At 43.7% G+C, this 23,154-nt stretch overlaps 1 protein-coding gene across 1 annotated transcript in view; it reads left to right on the top strand.

Moving 5' to 3' along the window:
* The first annotated feature begins 2,735 nt into the window (after positions 1 to 2,735).
* STAC (SH3 and cysteine rich domain) overlaps positions 2,736 to 23,154 on the top strand; it is a 119,764-nt gene continuing 99,345 nt past the window's right edge. Inside the window, exon 1 of the mRNA XM_028518497.2 lies at positions 2,736 to 3,766. Coding sequence (XP_028374298.1) covers positions 3,656 to 3,766 — 111 coding nt within the window. The 5' untranslated portion in view covers positions 2,736 to 3,655. The remainder of the gene's footprint in view (positions 3,767 to 23,154) is intronic.

The following is a 23,154-nucleotide window of genomic DNA, read 5'->3' as shown; positions in this document are numbered from 1 at the left end:
AGGAGGGTGACAGCATTATGCACAGTTGTACAGAGCAGTGTCACAGCAAAGGGCAGTTGTATGTGATCAGGAGAAGGGCTTTGCCCTTTTTACAAATTAGTGAATGAGTAAACGAACCAAGGGTGGGAGCTTCCAGTTCAAGATTATAAAGATAAAATTTCACACCCCTCACATTTCTGCTGCCTTGATATTTAGCCAGCCACCAGAGTGACATGGACCACAAAAGGAAGCTACAAAAATCACAGGGTCCTGATACCAACTTGAGACTTGGGATACTTATTTGCAACTTGAACTTTCCCCAGGTTTCACCAGCCTACAGTAGAAATGAAGCCACCGTGACCGCCACAGCTAAAATGTTACCGCAGCTGCTCATGCAGGACCTCCATCCGGTCTTCCGTGCGGCCTCGCCCACAGTTCAACTGGGATCCCTTGAGGATACCCCACATGGGGCCATGAAAAAGGGCACTTCTGCTCAGTGATGTCTGTGCTGTATCACGAGCCCTCTGGGAATCACTTTGCTGTGCTACCATCCACTGACCTCGAGTACAGGAAGAATATTAGTCCTCTTCACTGTTCTCTGGGCATCACTATCGATATTTCAATGGCCCTTTGGTGTCAGGTCAGGGCTGGCTTTCAGGACGATGTGAGAGGACTCTCATCCCTCCAGGACTTAGAATCAGCACGGTCATCTAGTCCCAAAGCAGCAGTGTGTGTGACCCAAGCCTCAAGGTATACGACTCTAACGTAGTGCCATCCACCTCTGCCAGCAGCCCTCCCCGCACAGGCTCAGACAAAGCAGCATCCTGTCCACTTCCATTCCTATGATTCCCAGAGACGAGCTGTGAACCTTGTGTCCTCATCACAGACCTGTCACCTTCATGCAAACCAATGAAGCCCACGTGCACAGACCACCATGACCCTCAGTTTCAGATCCCCTCAATTCAACAAAGACAAAATCCTTGTGTGATTTGAAATCCCATTGCTTTCTAGAAGCATCCAGCGTCTTTCTCTAGTCAGTGGATGGAGGGCACCTGCAGTGGCTAATGCCGAGGCTACTTGAAGGCTCAGGGGGCTACAGGGGCAGTCTCCTTTCCCCACCTGGGAACCAGCATTGCACCAGGGGCCAAGGGAACAGGACGAACACAGCAGGGTCCCTGCCTCAGTGCAGCTCAGAGCACAGCAGGAGGTCATGCAGCTGCATCATTGATCACTTGGGAGAGGTTGCCATGAGAACAGGATTTGGGAATTTAAATCAGACTAATGGGATTAAGGAAGGAGACTTCAAGAGTAATAGGTGTTTGGAGATCTGTCGTGAAGAATAAGACGTGTTAGCTAGATAACAAAAAAGAAATGGGACGGAAAGGGATTTATATGAGAAAGAGACACAGGAGCAAAGCCTGGGTCAGTCTTGGAAACTACAGGTAATTCCACAATTTCCTAAGAAAGGTAGCCATTTTTTATGAGACCAAGGATTTCTGTGATAAGGGCAGGGGATATGAGGAGAAAAGACATACCAACTTCTTTAAAATTTCCCTCAGGGAAATTTTGTCCAACATTTAAATTTATTGGCTACTGTTTATCAGAGCTAAGCATTGACTAAAACGTAGGGTGGCATCTCACAGCCGCTCTTGAGTTCCTAAAGAAAACCAACTCCGAGGATGACACCTATCTTGTTGTCACGATGAGCTCACCCACCAAGACTGGACCTGCCCGTACTCCCTGGGGGCTTCGCTTCCTCGGAAAACCCTTCTCTGCCCTCACATTGGATTGGGTTTCATATCCGTACACACCCATTAGAGGCCTGTCCCTCTCCCCGCCACAGTTCATGAGAAATGTCTGTGCATGTGCCTGCGCACGTGTGATTTAATTAGTCATTGTCTCCCTCACGAGGCTCTAAGTTCCAGGAGAATGGATTTAATCCACGTTTTCTCTCTGCTGTATCATTAGTTCCTAGCACAATGCCTGGCCCAAGAGAGAGGTTTGGTAACAATGGGCTGAGACTGCTGCTCCTGCCACTGTGCGCTCTGTTCGCTACCGTTGTGACGTTGGGTGTTAGTTAGAATGTGGTCTCTGGTGAACAATAAGGAATTGGGCTCTAAGGAGGAACACGCCATGGCCGTTGGGTGAGCCATTCCAGCCTGGTCAGATGAGAGGTCCAGGTCACCGTGGGATTCAGAGCACGCTGAGAGCCAAATGACCAGAAAGAAAGAGGCCGTCCATCAGAAGAGGAGCTTTCGGTTGATGTCCAGGGTGGGAAAAGTAATAGGCTCTTTCCAAAGGACAGGAGCTACAGCAAACACACAGGACCAGATACATAATTCACAGGGTCCAGCGCAAAATAAAAACGCAGGGCCCCTTGTGGAAAAAATCATTTAAAACTTCAAGACGGCAAAAGAAGAGCATGAAGCCAAGTGCTTCATGTCACAGGTTCCATACCCGTGAGCCTGGTCTTGCAAACATTTGCTGTTAATAAGGAACATATGCACTTAAGTTTACAATGATCAGTGAGAAAATTAAGGAGGGAGTTTTTGCATTCATTGTTTTAAGTCTTTTAAATATCCGGGTGCATTTCCTTTCCCTAGGTAGAGGGTGTATTTTCAAAGAATACTGGATCCTTCTGCCCCGTATGCGATGGGGGTCATGTCTGTGTTTCCAAAAGACCTACTGAGGCAGAATGGCTTGTCTCCCTGTGAACAGTCCTGGCTTCACTGCTAGGAAGGTCTGGCCTCGATCTGAAGCTCCGAAAAGCATGGATTTTAAAGCCAAAATAGGTTCCCATTCCAGCCCCACCATTTGCAGTTCAGTGACTTGAAGCACATTACTTAGCCTCCCCAAAACCTCGGTTGTCTCTTTCATCTAATGGAAGTGGCAGTACCTAGCCCAATAGTGTGGGCTTGAGGATTCAGCAAGATGAGAAGCGTTAAGGGGGTTAGCACGGAAATGCACAACAAAGTGAGGACACAAGCGCATTGCCTTGTCTCTCTGTTGTAGCCCAAAGCTGAATAGGGGGAACCCCAGCTCTGCTTCCCGATCTTCGTCACTGAACCCTATAAATAACTTAGCTAAGTCACTGCCTCCCTTGGAGCCGCTGTTGCTTAGGGTGAGGCAGGGGGGAGTTGTTGCAGGTGGTCCCCTCCGGGCTGAATCATGCACGGGTTTTCTGTTCACTTGGGGCTTGGTCTGAATTTTCACTACTCCTTCTACAGATTCACCCCGACCTGGCGCGGTGCAGTGTGAGCCCAGCCCCCAGCACTGGCTCTCTCCGGCGCGGCCTCTGCCTGCCCTCTCCACCCTGGCACTGGCCGCGCAGCCCCGCCCGGAGCCGCCTCCCCGCCTCCGGCTTCTCCAGGGCAAGCGAGCCGGAGCCCGAGCCCGCTCACCCGCTGCCGGGTGGCAGTCACGACTGTTCGATTGCCAGCGAGGTGGCGGCGCGCGCGGCGGGGCGGGGCGCGCTCTCCCTTACCCGCCGGAGTTCGGGCGGTGGGCAGGGCCCGGGCGGGGGTGAAGGCGGAGGAGGGCTGTGGGTTCCTCGGAGAGGATGGGAGTCCCCGGAACCCGCAGCTGAGCGACCCAGCGCACGGCGGAGAGGACGCACCGGAGGAAGGAGAGCCTGGCTGTTCCCCGGAGAGCCCAACACCGTTCCCGCGCCGCCACGATGATCCCTCCAAGCGGCGCCCGCGAGGACGGCGTGGACGGGCTGCCCAAGGAGGCAGCGAGCGCCGAGCAGCCACCCTCTCCTGCATCCACCAGCAGCCAGGAATCCAAGGTACCGCGCACACTTGCCCCAAGAGAACACAAAACTCTCCTTTTCTCTCTCTCTCCTCTCTCTCTGTCCACCTTTGTTCCCTCTGAACTGGCGCTGGTGCGGGAGGCTGAGACGTGCCCCTCAGTCGGCCAGGGTTCAAGAACCGTTCCGCCCTTGGGGCTTGAATGTCCGGCTTGACTCGCTGCTAACGGTGCTGGACCACGTCCTTGTGAATGAACCCAGCCCTCTCGCCCCCATACACGCAAGGCTTCGCTGGGCTTCCACCCCGCGAGCACACGCAGTTCACCTGGACTCTGGGTTCAGAGATCGATCGATTTCTTGGGTGGTGGTAGCTTGGTTGTTCTTTGCCTGTTTGTGCCCAGACGCGTACCGCGTACAGGGCATCTATGCGCGGGGAAAAGAGTGGTCTGTGTCCCAAGGGTCTCATAGACCCTTGGCTTAGCAGGGCTCATCCCTAACTTCAGACACCGCTTATTTTAGAAGAACTAGGTGATGAGGGGGAATGCCGCGATCGCGGGAAAGCGGATGCCCCTCTGGTGGAAGTTAATACTCCAAGAACTTTCATTTACTTCCATGAGAGTTACACTGACACACATACACAAAACCCATCCCGCTGCACCTCGCCTGTCGCTGTTACTCTGAAACTCTTGTGGCTGCCAGGCACATGCTTGGAAAGCTTGGAAGAGGATCAAGTAAAATGCCGCTGCTGGCAGTGGGATGCCATTTGGAGTGAAAATTGTATAAGGTGGAGTTGGTAGTTTTATGGCTTTTTAAAAAGTGCAAGGTTCCTGGCTGTGGATGCAGATCTCCCAGTGAGTTCCCCCAGCACCTTTTGGGTGGAGGGAGGGGGGGTCCCTGCCTAAGAGTGAAGGAAAGAGGGGTACCAGTTTGGACAGCAGGCCAGATGGGGCCAAGAAAAGTCCCCTCCCTCCCCACACACCCCTGGAAGCCACGGACACATCAGCAGGAGCAAAATCAAAGATCAGGGCCTCCCGGTTTCAGTGACTCTAGGCGTTGTATATCCCAGCCTCCAGAAGTTAGACGGTTATCCAAGGCAGAGAGCTTTGCATTATTTTAACTTTAATTGTTTCTGATAAATGTTTGACCTAGGGCATGTGTGTCAATTACAACTCAGTTGGAAACAGGGGCCAAAGCCTCCCTTTCCAGATCCTGTGAGGCATGGGTGAGGTGACCTAGAGCCCACCCTGGTATAGTCTCAGGAATCAATGTTTCTCCTTTTCCTACCTGCGAAAAGGAGCTGGCGTCTGTCTCACCACAAATGGGCCGCTCCAAAGCAGCCTCACAGCCTGCACACACCCACCACCTTTCCTCCTACCCTAAGTTTCGGGGTGTCTCGCTGTCCACCCTTCACCATCAGTCACCTAAGTGATATGAGTTAGCGGCCCTTTCAAAGGTCATCTAGAGTGCTATTATAGAAACCAATGTAGCCAAACTCAAGAGGGAGGCTGGCATTAAACTTTTTGAACGTGGCCTGTTGCTCCGCAGTAGGTGTGCTCTGGAAAGGGCTTAGCATTTGGCCATACAGCGGCATGATTCAAGCACACCGCATGAGCTTGCTATTTATAGATCCCCTCATGTAAATTATGTGGCAAAGCAAAAACTACCTGTGTAATACCCGTAATTACCCACCAATTTATCTGGCTTATGGTTTCAGATTTGTACGCGTCGCTTTTTCTCAAACATGCCTGAAGTGTGTTTATACATTCCTAAATGTGCTGTCATGGCTTAGGTGCTCTTAATTGGTTGTGATGGGCTATGCATTAGGTGGGGGGTGGGGGTGGGACGGGAATGACATGAACCCCAGGAAACTGAATACAAAATAGTGTGCCTGAATGAATTTTTCTTGGCGTAGCATTTGTGATATTCTCCAAGGGGGGTCCATGCTCCTCCCACAGGCTAACTTCTGGTATGGAGGAGTGTGTCATAAGGAGGCGGGGTGGGGAGAAAGGGGGGCAGAGGAAGGCTCATTGGCATTGACAAGAATCCTTCTACAGAGGAGAGCCTGGTGAGGAGAGTGTGAGCAAGACATTAGTGACCGTCCCCCCTTACTCCTCTGAAGTGGCCCATTTGTCCAAATACCAAGTGTGACAAGCACAGGCACTAAACTTTCTCAAGAAACACTTCAAAAATACCTTTTTAATAACACTTTTTCCCTCTGATTATAACAGTAGCAAATTTGAAAAGTCCAAACACAAATAAAGGATAGAAGAAAATCACCCATTGGCCACAATCCAAAGGCAACTACTGACAATCTTTGACTTATGTCTTTTTTCTGTCTATTTTCTGTTTATACAACTGAGAGGACAATGGTGAGCATCTTCTACTGAACGCTGCTGTGTATCAGGCACACCTTGACTCTGCATGATTACCTTCTGAGGGCGCTGGTGCTGGTATTTTCCATTTTGTGGGCAGGAAGTGGAGCTCAGAAAGGCTAGGTGACTTACCCAAGCTCACAGAGTTAGTTGAGCGATACCACAAAGACAGGGACCCAGGTGGCGCTGTCCTGGAGTCTGAGTTCTCAAGCACAGCACAACTGTCCCCCCTGCTTCGGTAATTGTCTTACACGCCCTGTTTCATCCACCGCCCTAACCAAGCATTTTATGCATCACCAGAAGTTACTCACAACAGTTAGTTTGGTCTCCTTAAGAAATACTTGAAAGTGAACTGAGCCACGTTATCACACAAAATAACTGAAGACCAATTCGTGTCCAGCTTCTTTGCTTTTGGCTTTGCTGCCCTTTCTCCAAAAGTATATTTATGGAAGTAATTGAATGGAACATCACAGAAACATCTGGAAAATGGGGCCACACAAACCCTTTAGTTCAGAGGGTTCGTTAGAAGAGGAATGACACTGATTTAATGCCCTGAGCACGTCAAATGTTTCCAGAAGCACCTTTCCATGCAAATTCTTCAGAATGCTAAATTGTGGACTATCAGAATTGGAAATACTAAAAATCATCTATTCTGGGTATTTTTAAATTACAGATCATTTTTACAGTGTAAAATTATTTTATGGTGGAGAATTCCAACATACACGAAAATAGAGAAAACGGCATGAAGAAACATCATGTACCTAATCACCTGGCCTCATCAATTATCAATTCATGGACCATCATGTGTCATCCATTACCCCTCCCCACATGCACTGGACCATTTTAAAGCAAATTCCAGACATCAAGTTATTTCACCCATAACTATTTCAGGTCGCATCTCTAAGAGGTAAGGGATCATTTTGTAAACAGGAGTACAATCCCATTACCACATATTCCAGGTGTTTAAATCAAGGGTTAGTACCGTATTTTTAGGACCAGAGGACACACCTACATTTTAGAAAAGGAAAATAAGGGAAAAAATTTTGAAGCAAAAAATGTGGCAAAATATTTAATAACCTGTGACCCTGCTCCTACGCCACCCCCACTCAACAGTGAGCCAGGTAAGCTACATTTGGACTATAAGAAGCACCCCCCCCCACTTTTCCTCTCAAATTTGAGGGGGGAGTGTGCCTTGCAGTCAGAAAAATATGGTATATTCTTTGGGGGTTCATGAATGGCCTTTGGAAGATCCATGAACAACCAAAATATTCTAAATTGTGCAGGTACATGCCTATGTGCGTCATCTGGGGACGGAGCAGTAGCTTATATCAGATCAATAAAGTATCTCCAGCCTTCAAAGTTTATTTAAACATTCCCCATTATTCTCTTTCTTGCATAAATCCAGGCCCAGAGGGAGGTGGTGGCTTGCCCAGGATTATACTAGTTTGTGGCCATACCCTGCCTAAGAACCCTGTCTTGAACTTTGGATACCCCAGTACAATTTCCTCCGAGCAAATTCCTGTAAACACAAGTGCGAATGTAGTTTATATGATTGTCTTTGTCATAAAATCAGTTGAGTTGAAAGAGTTTGAGAGCTATTGATGAGCTTCAGCCCTCTGTCTTCCCACTGACTATTCCAGAAAAACCACAGCCTCGTTTATTTTCTAAGGGCTTCACGGAGAATATTGAACACTAAGAAAAAAAATTCACATTTCAGCATCCCTTAATTCAATAAATGTCTTTCCTCCTACTGACTTATCGACAACATAGAAATCTCACTAGTGTCTAATATAAAGTTTTGCTATAGATACCTTTTGCCAATGCTTGTATGACCCAACGTCACATTATGATAATATGAAGGGATTCTAGGTTTTGAGGTCAAATAGACAAGAATTCAAATCCCTGCTCATCAATCGGCACCTTTGTGGCCGTGGCAAGTTGCCTAACCTCTCTGAGCCTCAGCTTCCTAATCTCTAGAATGAGGGTGCTAATGCTAAACTGGTATGATTTTTTTTTACAAGGCCTGAGCATATGCAAGGCGGCTAATGTGTTACCAGCATGTATAAGCTTAAAACGTTGTTTACATTCTCTTCCTGCTTCCTGTGAAATGACTTCTGTCACTAGCCAACCCCAAATGCCATCACTGGAAGAATTTCAGTAATCAAAACTGGTATTTCAATAATATAACTGAGTTTACCTCGCTTTGGAATTTTAATTATGCGGTTGATTGCAGCGAGTTTTCACCTTAGCTATTTTGCATGCCCAAGAAGATAAGCCACAGATAGACTCACCAACATGTGACTTCGATTTTGAAAGGGTGACAGAAGCCATCCAGTGCCCTACTGGAACCATGGACAAGGGCCCCCTTATTCCAGGATGGTCTTCTCTGAACCTGGACCACTGTTCAAGCTAGGGAGAATAAATCCCTAACCATGAAGGCATCCCCTGCATCCCTGGAAAGATTTCTGTGACATCAAACTATTTGCCTATTTTGTGTCCAGTGCAAAAAAAAAAAAAAAAATATATATATATATATATATATATTAAATAAATAACGTATACATGAAAATAGTAATGTATATTACTATTATATTAGTACTATATATATATATATATATATATATATATATATATATAAACTATTTTTACGAAAGTTAAGTTGTACTCAGGAGAGAAGGTTAAATAAAATGTAACCTTGGCTTTGTATTCACATCACCTGGGGAGTCCAGGCCTCAGGCCTGACCTGTTAAATTGAAATGGCTGAGTGAGGGTCTCAGGCATCAGTATTTTTTAAAAAAATATTTCCTTAGTCATTTCATTGTGCAGCCAAGTTTCAGAAACACTAGTCTAGGTGCAAAGATTGTAGAATGTCAAAGCAAGCAAGATCCTTTCCCCTCCAACCCAGGTACTTGAAGGAATCATTTGTATTGACTGTCTCTTCTTTATTTTCCATTCATACTTCCATCCAAAGAAATGGCTCCGGCAAACATGACCTGCTGTTGCCATCCACATTGCCCAAGGATCTTAGGTGTTATTCAGATGCAGCTGCATTTACAAGGATGACTGTGTCTTACTAAGTCGTCTTCACGATTATAAAACTAATAAATGCTCAGTGTAGAAAACTGGAAAGCACATTAAAATGTAAAGAAAAAAATTATTTATCACATAACCACCAAACATAATTGTGGTTAACATTTTTGCTGGGTTTCCTTTGTATACATGTGTACTTTTACACCCATGCACGCTTGTAACAGAATTAGAATAGTGTATACACAAATGCACAGTGTGCTTTTTTTTCACCTAATGTTATACATAAACAGTTTTCCTGCTCTGCTAATACTCAGTAACAGGAATATTAAAGATGGCATCACAGGCTATTTCATTGTTACACAACATCTATTTCATCAGTCCCTTTTGATTACACATTTAGGTTCTTTCTCAGCTTTCATGCATTGAAAAATATTAACATGTGCATTCCATGTTTTTATGTATTTATGCTTACTTTCATGGGAAGTAGAATTACTAGGTTTAGATATAAACACCTCTAAGGTTTTTCATTCTCATTGACACAGTGCCCTCAAGAAAAACTCTGCCATAGCTTTTTTTTTCTTAATAAACCTTTTATGGAAGTATGACATCATTCTAGAAATTCCATACTTGATAGATTAGAGCTTAATGAGTTTAAAAACAACAATCTCCTGCTGTGTATAACCACCACATAAATCAAGAAATACCATAGGATCTCACCTATAAGAGGAATCTAATGAACAAAATAAACTAATGAACAAAATAGAACCAGAGTCATGGAAACATGGGACAGACTGAAAGTGACCAGAGGGGAGAGGGGAGGGGCATAATGGTGGGAAGAAGGGAGAGCGACTAGGCAAAGAACATGTATGAATGACCCATGGACATGGACAGCAGTGTGGGAATTGACTGTGGCAGTAAGGGGGTGGGATGGGCGGAGGAGGGCAAAGGGGGAAAAATTGAAACAACTTCCAGAAGTGCTAGATAAGCACTTCTTTTGAGTGTAAACCTTGGAGCAACATTGCTGGGTACAAGGCATACATAGTCTCAGCCTTGGTAGACACTGTCCACTTTCTGAAAGAGCTCTACTAACTCATAGTCCCACCAGCAATGTATACGAGTTCCTCCTTCTCTGCATCCTGCCAACACTTGGCATTGTCTCTTTCTCATTTTAGCCAGTCTCACGGGTGATTAGTGGTCGCACACTGTGGCTTTAATTTGTAGTTCACCTACGACTACTGAGTTTAGCAGTTTTTGTGTTTCTTATGACTGTAATATCCTCTTTTGTGAAGTAGTTGTTCAAGTCATTTGTTTTTCTATTATGTGATCTGTTTTTCTTTTTAATTTGTTTTTTTTATTTTTATTTATTTTTTTAAAGATTTTATGTATTTCTTTTTAGAGAGGGAAGGGAGGGAGATAGAGAGAGAGAGAGAGAAACATCAATGTGCGGTTGCTGGGGGTCACGGCCTGCAACCCAGGCATGTACCCTGACTGGGAATCGAACCTGCGACACTTTGGTTTGCAGCCCGAGCTCAATCCACTGAGCTACGCCAGCCAGGGTCTTTTTAATTTGTAAGAATTCTTTACATATTCTGAATACAGCTACTGTGAGAGGTAAATGTACTGCAAGTATCTTCTACTGTGTGGCTTACCTCTCTCTTCTCACCCTAAACTTTAATTTAATGTCGTCAGTTTCATAATGCCCTCCCTTTAGGGTTGTCAGTGCTTTTATGTTCTACTTATGAAATACTTGCCTACACCAAAGACATGAAGGTGTTCTCCTCTATTATTCCTTAGAAATGTTTTTTGTTTTGCCTTTCACACATAGTTCTATAATCCACCAGGAATTAGTTTCTTGGTATGGTGTTAGGTAGGGGTCAAGATTCATTATTGTACTGCATCACCAGCTTTGCCATGAATCAGGAGACTAGGTATCTGACTTATGTGGCCGTTTCTATAATGCCCCACTGGTCTCTCTGTCCTTGTACCAGTACTGCACAGTCTTAAATGCAAAGGCTTTATGAAAAAGTTTTGATATCTGGCAGATTAAGTCTTCCAGTGTTGCTCTGCTTTTTCAAAACTGTTTTGGTTATTTGTACCCTTGGCATTCCTATGTGCAGTTTAGAATCAGCTAATCCATTTCCACAAAAATACCTGCTAGGATTTTGATTGGTGTTGCAATAAATTGATAAATTCACTTGGAGTGAATGGACATGTTTATACTATAAGTTCTTCCAATAATATATTCCACTCCAGAGTGTTTTCTTCTGCCAAGTGTCTCACTGACTGAGAACCTCATTTTCTTACTTTTGCATTTGGGTGGGGGGGGCTTCCCATATCAAAGTTTGAGCCCCAAATCTATGAGAAGGCAGGTCTGTGATTGTGCATTCCCAGGGAATTTATTTATTTATTTATTTACTAATTTATTTATTTATTTTCTGCCTATGCTAAGATTTCTTTTGTTATCTACCTGAGTTGGTAGACAATACCTGAGAAATTTGTTTCTAGTTCATTCTTTCCTTCTTTTTCAGATCTCCAGCCCATGCAGGCATCCAGTTCCAATCCCCCTACATTGATTTTCATTTGTGGTGAAATAGACATGACATAAAACACGCCGCCTTAACCATTTTGAAGCGTGCAGCTCTGCGGCATGAAGTCCGTGCACACTGTGTGCAGTCGTCACCACCGCCTGTCTCCTGAGCTCCTCCCCCGACTGGAACTCTGTCCCCATTACACAGTAGCCCTCCAGCCTCCTCTCGCTCCCCACCCGACCCCCTGGCCCCCACCTTTCCATTTTCTGTCTCTATGAACTTGAGTGCTCTAGATACCTCACGCGGGAGGAATCCTGTCACATTTGTCCCTTTGCCACTGGCTTCTTTCACTTAGCGCAAATCTTCCAGGTCCATCCCTGTGGTGTTATGTGTTCAAATTTCCTTCTCTTTTCAGGCTGAATAATATTTGACTGTATGTACTGATACAGACCACCTTTTGGTTATCTGTTCATCTGTCCGTGGACATTTGGGTCGCTTCGACCTTTCGGCTATGCTGAATAATACTGCTATGAACTTGGGTGTGCAAGTATCTGTTCAAGTCTCTGCTTTCATTTTTGGGGGGAGGAGGATAGCAGGAAGTGGGATTGCTGGATTATATGGTAATTCTACATTGAATTTTTTCAGAAGTCATCATTCTGGTTTTCACAGTGGCAGCCCCGTTTTAGATTCTCATCAGCATTTCAAAAGTCTTCCAGTTTCTCTGCATGCTCACCAACACTTACGGTTGTCTAATGTTTAGATCCTAATGAGTGTGAAATGTTATCTCACTTAGAGTTTGATTTGCGTTTCCCTAATGATTAGTAATGTTGAGCATCCTTTCGTATGTTTATCTGTCACTTGTATATATTCTTTGGAGAAATGTCCATTCAAGGCCTTTGCCCACTTTTAATTGTTTTTTGTTTTGTTTTGTTTTGTTTTTTATGGAGTTGAAGTATGATAGCCATTTCAGTCAGCAAATTTGAAGGACAAAGATGTATTGAATTTTCTTCCTGCTTTAATTACATTTATTCACTGAAGAGAATTGTTTTTCATATTTTTCAAATTATTTGCCCTTTTTCTTTTGTGAATTACCTATTCATGTCCTTGTACATTTTAATAGAGCATTCATGTACATTTTAATAGAGCATTCATCCATTTCCTATTGATTTTTTAGAGCTCTTTATAAATATTAAAACCATGATCTTTCACATCTGTTGCTAACATTTCCCCAAATTAAAATTTGTTTTCAATTTTATTACATTTTCAACATAGAAAATTTCTTTCTTATGTTGCTAAATGTCACAAATGTGTTCAGCTATGGCTTCTTCTTTTGATTTACATTTAGAAAGGTCTTCCCCACCATAGGAGCAGATTAAATATTAACCAATATTTTTTTAGATCTGTAATATATATTTTCACTTTTATCACTTTAATCCATCTAGAATTTATGTTGATATGTGGTATGAAAAAAATCTAATTTTTTGAAATAACATTTCTAAAATCATTTGTTGAATAATTTATTCTTTCACTTACTTGAAATGTTATGTTTATTATGTAATAAATGATAATATGTACTAGGTTCTCCTTTAGAATCATCTGTTACTTTCTAATGAGTTTCCCTTTATTCATGCATCGTACTTTTGCATTACTATTATGTTTTAATTACTATAACTTTATAATAGTACCCTCCTGGGAGTTTTAATATTGATTTATCTAGCTGAACTCATCTTTTTGTTTTTCCATCAAGTTATAAAAATAATATTTTGAAAGTGATTGCACCAAACTTCTAAGGTAATTTTAGTGAGCTCTTTACAAAAAAATGAGATTTCGCATCCAAGAACATAGTATATATATTTTAGTTAGTTACTGAAATGTCTTCCGTGCCATTCATAAATACTTGAGAATTTTCTTCAAATAACTCTTGCCTGATTCTCCGTTAGCTCATTTTATGTTCTGGGCCACCCTTAAGAATGATCTCTTAAATTTTCTAACAGGTTATAGCTGACATAGGAAATTTACTTGATATTAATTTTGTAATCTGAGATACTTTAGATGACATTTCTTATTCATTAGTAAAGAAATACAGTGTGGCTCTCTGGTTCAGAGCACAGCTCTGGGGTCAGACACAGCCATATCTAAATCCCACTTTGGGGTGCCACCGAACAAGTCCGCTGTCCTTCACTTGCCTGAGCGCCACTGTTTGTTCAGCCAAGTGGAGCATAAGAATGCCTTCTGAAGCACTGTCATTAGGGTTAAGTTTAGTACGGGCTAAGTGTTTACCATAGCGCCTGGTGCATACAAAAGTAGATGTTAGCTATTAGACTAAATCATCATACAATCCGCAATCATAATTTTGCTTCTCTCATTCTCTCCCTTTTGGGAGGAGCAGGGGAGCGGGGGAGGAACAAAGTAGGTAGGGACAAAGCTATATTGTATTAGAATTTCCAAAATATGGTTAAGTATTAGTGGAGGCATTGAACTGGTGCCTGACTCAAGTTCAATGCTACTGATGCTTTGCTGTGAGTGCACACGGTCTGTCAGTGCACGTTGTGCGGTGCTGGTGCTAAGGAGTGGTCTCGGCTCTATTCTATTCCGAGCCAGTCCAGAAGCCACTGCAGATTTAGACATTCAGCCCAAGAAACCTAACGTGGTGCTTTGAAAGTTTAACTTCAAGACAAATCCATTTCTGATGAAATCATTCATTAAGTCCCCCTTTTACACAAAACCCAGACTTCCCGCTCATGCTACAATTAAATTGAGACAGTCCTTCTTGTGTAAAAAAGAAGGGTAATGTTCTTCGCTTACTAAGACTTTCCATCAGGAATGGATGTGAAATTGTTTAAAATGACTTTTTGGCAAGCATTAAGGTAATCATGTGATGGGGGTGGTGCTTTGGCCTCTTTGCGTGATGGATTATATTAATAGATAGCCTAATATTAAACTCTTCTTACATTCCTGGAACAGGTCCTACTTGGCCATGGGGATTTTCTTTTAATAAACTGCCAGGTTTTGATCGCCAATACTGTATTATTTTTACATCTATATACATAAGGAGATTGTTCTATGACTGTAACTTTGTGTCCTTGGTCAGGTTTTATTTTTAAGGAGATGCCAGTTTTAAAAATCGATTTGGGAATATTCCATGGATGTTTTTGTTTGTTTCTGCTTTTTCCATGGAATGGTTTATAGAACCCATATATCTCTTCTTTGAATGTTTAAAAAATGTCAATAGTAACTAATCCTAGAGCCTATTTTTAAATGAACTTTGAAAATTTCCCATTTTTTAATTTTATTTTTTCTAAGTTTGCTCAAGTCAGGTTGTTTAACTTGTGTTTCACCAGAAAATGACCCATTTCATTTGCATCTTTGTAACCTCTCTTGGATGAGTGATCAAAGGACAGCCCTGGGACCTCCCTCCTACCTCCTCTCACCATCACTCTCGCTGGCAGGAGTCCCAGGTGCATGTAGTTCTCTACATTTATATAACATTGGTTCCTTAGATTTGGATTCACAATCAGGAGAGTTAAGGAGTAGTGCTTAACATTTCCACTTTGGAAGGCGGGGATAAGAGGAGCCATTAACATTGTAATAGTGAAGTGAAGGATGGATTGTTACAGAGAGAGCCTCAGAGGGGGTGGGGGGAATAAATCAGTCATGAGAAAATGACAGAGGGGAAATGGGAAGGAAGAGAAGAAACGTGTGCACGAGAGGACTTTCAAAGACACGTAGGAGTGCCCCGTTCTTCCTCAGGGAGCCTGCTTCACAGAGATTGCATAGGGGTGGATGCCGGGTTCAACTACGAGGGCCCTTACCTGGCCGGAGACTGTGCAGTTAGAGTCAGCGGCCAGAATAGTTGCATAGGAAGGTGAGAAAAACAAGGAGACGGGGAAATCTCAAAGGGCGGGGTAAGAAGGCAAGCGAGTGTAAGAGCCAGTGCTAGCAGCGAAGAAAATAAGAAGCAGGATGGAGTGAGGTAGAAACAAAGTCACCAAGAATTCAGATGGTGACCACCAGGCTTTACTGAAGCTGTTCTCTGCTGTGCTGTTTGGTCCATTCTGGTTGTCAGACAGCCAACCCGTAGTTTGAAGGATTGGCCGTGAGTCACAGTAATGTCCATTCCTGTCTCCTTATGTGACAAGGAGATGGCAACAAGGACCAGACGCATCCATCAAGAAGATACTTTGATGTTTGGCTTTCATTAGCATAAGCCATCTCTGCCCCAAATTTAAAACCAGGTGGGGGTCAAGGAAAAAGACCTTGGATTGGACTAATTTCCTTCGGTCAGAGAGTCTTTCTGGTAAATGATAGTTATTATTTCTATAATAGAGAAAGTTCCCTGCTCATAGTTTTGGCAGAGTTCTATTTCCTCCTCTAATTAATTAACTTTCCCTTGATTAATTTTTTTTCTAAAAGTACAATGAAAGTCCCCACCCCGGAGTTTAATCAACGTAATGAGATTTTTAAACTGATTAACTATATCTTTTCAGCAGGCAGTGAACCAAAGTTTCATTTAGTGGGGTATACACGACTTGGATGTACATACAAAATAGTCAGTTATAAGTGGGATCTCTGTTCATTGAACAATACTTTCCTACTGAGTTTCATTCAGAAATTTGAAATGAAGTTTCTTGGAAAAATGGCGAAAATCACATGGTACAAATGCAATGCATCTTTTTTCAATGAGGTTCATGATTGAAAAGTGCTAAAATAATTTTCTGATAACACATTATTACTACTATGCAAAGTTAGTCGCTACTTTTCTTCCAGAAACATTTTCTTGGAGTTCCCTATTTTCAGGGAAATGAGTTCTTTTCATCACACACACGAAAAAAGTCCAGGGAAACCTTGTCAGGCAAGGAAGGATGCCCAAGAAAGGAGTCATCCCTGGGAGTCAAGCCTTTCTGGTAACAGAGAACAATGTCTTTTTATGTTCCAAGCATTTATTTCCCTGTTGGGAATTTTGCTTGCAAACTTTCCTATAATCTGGTTTATATTTCCCTGCTTTCAAACCCAGGACATGCCACATGGAATTTCATTCGTATATAACAACTGCACATGCTTTGTAAATTTCAAAGCAATTACATTCTTTTGTAATTTCCTTTTTCTGATTACCCAGGATCACCATTTTAAACACCAGTTATTGAACTTTTTTGCATGTTGTAGTTTTTTTTCCCCTTGTACTGATGACTTCATACTGCTGGATGATTTTTAAATTTTTCTAACTCGCCCTACATAAAGACCCTCCCTCTCTGTAGGTACTTTGAAACTTCTAATTTACTACTTGTAATTTGCTTTCGTATTAGAAGAAATGTCATCAAACTAGTTGGAGTTTCATGTTCCTTAAAATGAAGTAGAAATGGAATCTAATATCAGGGAAGTAAATAGAAGATATTTGTTTCTTTAGTGTTTTTTGTTTGTTTTGGTTTTGGTTTTTACATAGTGATTTGCCTGCTAGTGATTGATCAGACTTTTTATTTACATTTCCTAGTTCTTGGCTGCATTTTTCATAAGTCAGTTGCTGAGTTTCCCTGATAGGTTTGCTATTTTTAATTCTTATTTAAAAGGCAAATTGAGTAAAATGAAGTTGCTGATTTCATTTGTTTCATTAATACGTTTTTACTGGATGCTTAATATGTTGATCAATTTACCGGTGATTATCCCCAATGGAGATGACTTTCCAAATAACATTTTATGGAGTGAATTTTTTTCGATCTCTTCTAGGTAGATAGTGTGTAGCCTGTAAGTAACATGTCCACGAATAAATTGGACAATGCAATAAGGGGGCCCGGGAGGTGTGTGCAAAAAGAAACAAACATCCAGCTTACAAAATTACTGTATTTTGCCATGTATAAGGCACACTATTTTTGTCCCAGTTTTTGAGGGAAAAATAAGGGTGCACGTTATACATAGGTATAATGATTGCATACCATGGGAATAATAATCCCATGTATAAAGCACACAAAAACATGAGTGCACATTATATACAGCAAAATATGGTAACACACACAGTTTATGGTTCTTCTGATGAATACAAGAAAGAACATGATATAAGGGAAGGAGGCTTCGCGTCAAACCACAGCTCAGCCCACCGCAACCTCTCAAACATGCAGATCCTTAATGCCTGTTGATGGCCTTTCTTGCAGAAGGAATATCCTCAACCTCCTTCCTCCTGTTAATCCCAGTGTCCTAGAATTTTAGTAATTTTATGAACTGGTCTCAGAAAGCAATACACATTGTTGCATCTGTGCTTGTGGGTAGAATTATTTTGGCCAAGTTCCTACCATAGACTACCCATAAGGTGACTTTCACAGACAGCAGGAAGTAAAAAACTGATACTTTTAATTTGTACTACATCATGGGGTTCAAGATGGGAGATATTTTACACTTGTATTTCAGGAGCCAAGAGCAAAATACCAGGCCATCTAGTTTTGTGGCAGGACGCTTTCTGGTTCTTAATTGGAAATTGACTTGCAAGTTTGTCCATAGCCTGGTTGGACAGCTGCACAGAGACCCTGCATCCAGCACTCAGAGCCCAGGTACCTGGTTCCCAGGCTTCTGGACAGCAGCTGGGAGACAGGCAGAGGCTGGTGAAGGGAGCATCAGTGTAGATCTCACCCAGTGTTCAGATTAAAACGATACCTGCCAGTTTAAGCTTTGTAATAAGACTATTCTAGTAACATCTATGACAATATGGAAGGAAGGAAGGCAGGAAGGCAGGAAGGAAGGAAGGAAGGAAGGAAGGAGGAGGAAGGGGGGAAAGAAAGTTAGGAAGGAGGGAAGGAAGGGAGGAGGAAAAAAGAGAAAAGAAAGTAGGAAGAGAAACAGAGTCATGCTCATCAAGACAGAGGTCCAGCGTTGAGAAATTCTTCTTCCCAAGTACAAAGTTGCTGTAGCTACAGAAGGTACTGAGTTCATTTTTTTATCATTCCTTTATCCTTCACTGTAAACTGAAGTCTCTAGAAGCAGAGTCTGAGGTTCAGAGCATGTAATTCATTGAGGCTGTGCTCTCAGGAGAAACCTACAAAGGAAGAAGGAAGGATGATAGGATGGGAGATGGGGCAGACCAAGATGTGGCCTCAGGTAAAGTCTGGCCCCATTGGCAGACTGCAGCCGGCTCTCCCTGCCTCAAGGCAATATGGTAGGAGTGTGTCACTCTGTATCAATCTTTGGACCAAAGTCGTTTGTTTTATTTGCGGTGGCAGATTGCATAATCTCCCGGGGCGGGGGAGCGGGGGATTGTTCCCATTAGCTGAGGGCAATTCTTAGAAGAAAAAGTGATCTGCAGACCAAAGCAGTTGGGAATGGGTGCTGGGGGCCCCACAGCACCCACCACCTCGGTTTCTACCTGCCTGGCTTCAGCCACAGCACTTGCCTCCCTCTTCCATGCTCTACAGTGAGGAAGTTTGCTAAAACTTTTAGTCAACAAAAGACAGTTACATTTGCAAAAAGTCTGATAGACATCCGATGAAAACATGAGTTATTGGCCATGGTAACTGGCTGTGTATCCCTAATGCACCATGACATTGTGCGACAGAAGGAGAGTTAGCTAGGGGTCCTGGTGAAGGGAGTGGTCTCCTTTACCCATTCTCCCACCCCCACCAAAAAAAAGAAAAAACAACACTTACGGAGAAGGACAGCACTTAGTAGGTAGGGTTTTGGTTGGCCAATTTAACGTGCAGAAATGGCTGCAGGACAAGTGGTCCAACTGCCTTGCTCCTTCAAGACAATGTTACTGAGCTTGTCCTCGAATGCAGCCATTCTTTAACCCTAGGATGAAGACCTCTGAGAAACCTGCAGCTGTGGAGTGACTAACTCAGGACCCTCAGACAGATTTTAGCTGAACTGATTCACATGCATTCACAGGTTTTTAGAAAAGTTCCCCCAACAGACTTTGAGGTCATGGGTAGCATGGGAGCCCCAAACCAGGGAGCTGCTTAAGTGTTCATGATATCCCATTAAAAAAAAAAACCCACCCAGAAGACTAGCAGATGTGGACATGCCGTTTGTTATTGGCATTACAAAGGAGTGCACTGATGGTGGCAGGTCAGTGCAAGAGAAGAGAGACCGCACCTCCTCCAGGCGCAGGCTGGGTATAAGGGGCCCCAGACAAAGGCAGCACGGATCCAGGTTGCACAAACCTACATGACTCAGAGTTATATTACATCATGGTGCACGTGCAGAAGGAAAAGGTCAAGAAGCAGTAGCAGGACAGGAAGCCAATTCCAAAAGGAGATAAGGAGGGAGTTACAATCCACTCCCAAAACAATACCCATTCCTTCTGGCCAGGAGCCCCCTAGCCAGCCCTGGTCACAGGTGGTGGAAGAGCCATGTATTGACCCCGCATCATGGACAGACCAAAGCCCAGACCTGAAATTGGTGCTTGGATCAGTCAGCCTGGATTACACCTCTAGGTGTCGTGGGCTTCGACCAGCCACTAACAATTCTGTGCCTTACACAGCCCCACGCAAAATGTGGGCACTCATGCTCAAGTGGTTTGATAGATATTGGGGAAAATGGGTAAGGGAAGGGGTTAATGCACTTAAAAAGAGGGTGAGGATAATGTTCCGGTCCAAGGGAGGAAAGCAACAGGTAGTGACTGCCCTTTCGGAGCTTTTGTGTTCCGGACTCGGCACTGAACACCTGACTTTCGTTATACCACCCCCTGCAAAGGGGGCGCTTTCCCAATTGGACAGATGTGAAGTAGCAGATAAGTGTCACATTCAGCTCATCTCACTGCAGAGCCTGAGCCACCATATTGCAGGTTCAGACAGATGATACATAGCTTAACAGACACAAAGATATATAAATAGATACATTGTACTATCTTTTCACCTACTATCCAATGATCATTTGTTCCTCTGTTATGTAACTACTTGAGAGTGTATGTAAAATATATTTTTCCCCAGACTGGTATAGCTCAGTGGGTTGGGTGTCCTCCTGCAAACTGAAACATCACAGGTTCAAATCCCAGTCAGGGCACACGCCTGGGTTATGGGCCAGGTCCCTGTTTGGGGGCATTTGAGAGGCAGCTGATCAATGTTTCTCTTGCACATCGATGTTGCTTTCCTAATCTTTCTCCCTCCCTTCCCCCTCTCCAATAAATAAATACATAAAATATATCCCAGTGCATACAAAATATAGTGTGGAAGGAACATTTGGCATCATCACAGACAATCCAGTGATATTAGGGTTGAAGAAACTGAGGACCAGAGAGTTTAAGTTCTTCTCTCAATGACACAATGAGCACTACAACTCTAAGCCACAGAATGGCCCTTTTAGGCATTTATGTTGGGTTAGGAAGCCTCATGATGACCTTCAGAGACTGCCATAGAGCAAATGGTTGAAAACTTGAGTGTGCATCAGAATCATCCAGGGGGCCTGTTAGCACAGATTACTGGGCCCTGCCCCCCTGAGTTTCTGACCTCGCAGGTTTTGTGAGGTCAGCCTGATTTTTGCATTTCCAAAAAGATTCAGATGATGCGGATACTGTGGGCACCGAAAACACTCTGAGAACCACTGCTGTGGAGGTAGCTCCCTGCTCTGCATGCATGTGGTACCCACCCTCTTAACTGATGGCATTAACTACGATTGCAGGTGTTCTCTTGACTCAGAATGGCCTGCATGTACGTTAGGGCTCTGGCCATACCCTCCATTGCCCCACAGATGGCCAGAGGAATTCAGCCAGCGAGGAGGAACATGCCAGGACCACGCTGGGTTGTCCCAGCCTGTCTCCCCCTCCCCGCATCCCCTGTCTCCTGTGGATTTGGATAAAGAAGGCAAAGGAGATTGGCATCACATGGCTGAGATTACCTTGCTCAAACCGCCAAACAGTCTTTTGTGTTCCCTTTGAAACAGCTAGAAATCAAGCCTCTGGAAAGGTTGCTGTGCCTGCCCTTTGGAGCCACACTGGCTTGTGAAAGCCAGGCTCTGTCTTCTCTGGAAAGAAAGGGGCAGATGGCCATGGGGGGTGGGGGCAGGGACAAGGGACGCTCCCATCTATGCATTTCCTTGGGATTTCATATTCAGGGACACATGCTGGTTCATGCATAGCATGAGCCTGCCTTTTCTAGCACATTCCTAGAGATGTTCTTATGCTCAAAAAAGGCTCGTGCCTTTAAAAGTCACTAACAAAAAGGCAGTCAGTGGCATCCCTTTCAGAACTCTGCAGAGAGCTGCCTGGAAGGACCTGGAGGGAAAAACAGCAAGTGTGTCACATCGGAGCTATAGTTAGACCAGCTGCAGGAGACCCAAGGAAGCCTGCACTGGCTGCGTCAAGAACTTGGGTAGAGATGGCTCAGGACAGCGGCACCCACGGGCAGCGGATGAGTCCCGGTGCTGCCTTCAGGCGCCTGGGAACCTCCTTCCCCTCTGTCTCCTGCCTGTCAGCCTTCTGACGCAGTTGGATTCAAGGAGTGCTGGACTCAGAGCTGTGCCTGCAGAGAAAACTCACCCCAGCACCTGTAGGACCAAGCTAACTCTACACACGTTAGTAAGAAGAGACAACTAAAGCATCAGTAGGAAGGACCAGTGTTCACAAACCAAATAAACAAGTCCAGAGAAATGAGAGATTACACAAGGAGTATGAATAAGTTTTAAAACTTTCTAACTGATATCTTCAGAAAGATCCAATGAGTAAACTGATCATATCAAAAACTAGTTTCTGTTGATCCATGCCTAGGAATGAATTTTTGAAAAACTAAGAAGCCTCAAGTTCCTCATCAATAAAGCGAGATGCATATTACTTTTGTTGACATAAGAATGCCAAAACCTGCAGGGAATTTTTACGAGTTTATTTGAGCCAAACTGATGACGTGTTGAGAAGCAAGGTCTCAAATGCTCTGCAGAATGACAGTTTTGCAGTTTCTTTTCATACATTTGGAATTTAGGAGGGAAGCCTCAAAAGTGGGAGAAAGCAAGGTGGGGAAATCTCTCTGGTTGGGTTACAGGGTAATTAACAAGATCATGTTCTCCCTTGGGGGTGGTCATGCCTCCAAGGGGTCTGGAAAAGAGGACCACTTCTGGGATTTGTGTTTACCTAGATGCATGAGGAGGGACAGGGCTTGCTTAAGGTGAAAATCGTTTACAGACCCGGGGCCTGACTGCCCACCACAGGCCTGCCCAGTCAGGATTTTATAATCAGATCACCCTGTGAGGTCACTTTGGGTCACTGAACTTGTACATAGTCCCTTTTTTGCTCACACCTTCTTTTCAGGGTACAGGAAACATCCAAAGAGAAAGCATATACATTCACAGTACCTGGAATTATCTATATGTTCGCATATGTGAGAGCCACTGGCTTTCTTCAAAAAGTGATATGACATTTTAAGGCTGAAAAAAACTAGAATCCCACTTCCTTATTTGAGTAGAGGAGATGTTGGTGTTTGTTTTGGTAAAAAAGAAAAGAAAAGAAAAAGAAAAAGAAAGAAAGTGAGAGAGAGGAAGGGAGGAAGGAAGGAGGGAAGGAAGGAAAGAAAAGAAAAGAAAAGAAAAGAAAAGA

This window comes from Phyllostomus discolor, chromosome 7 (assembly GCF_004126475.2).
Source record: "Phyllostomus discolor isolate MPI-MPIP mPhyDis1 chromosome 7, mPhyDis1.pri.v3, whole genome shotgun sequence".
Classification (NCBI taxonomy): domain Eukaryota; kingdom Metazoa; phylum Chordata; class Mammalia; order Chiroptera; family Phyllostomidae; genus Phyllostomus; species Phyllostomus discolor.
Note: the sequence above shows the minus strand (reverse complement) of the source record. Positions and strands in the feature narration are given on the sequence as shown.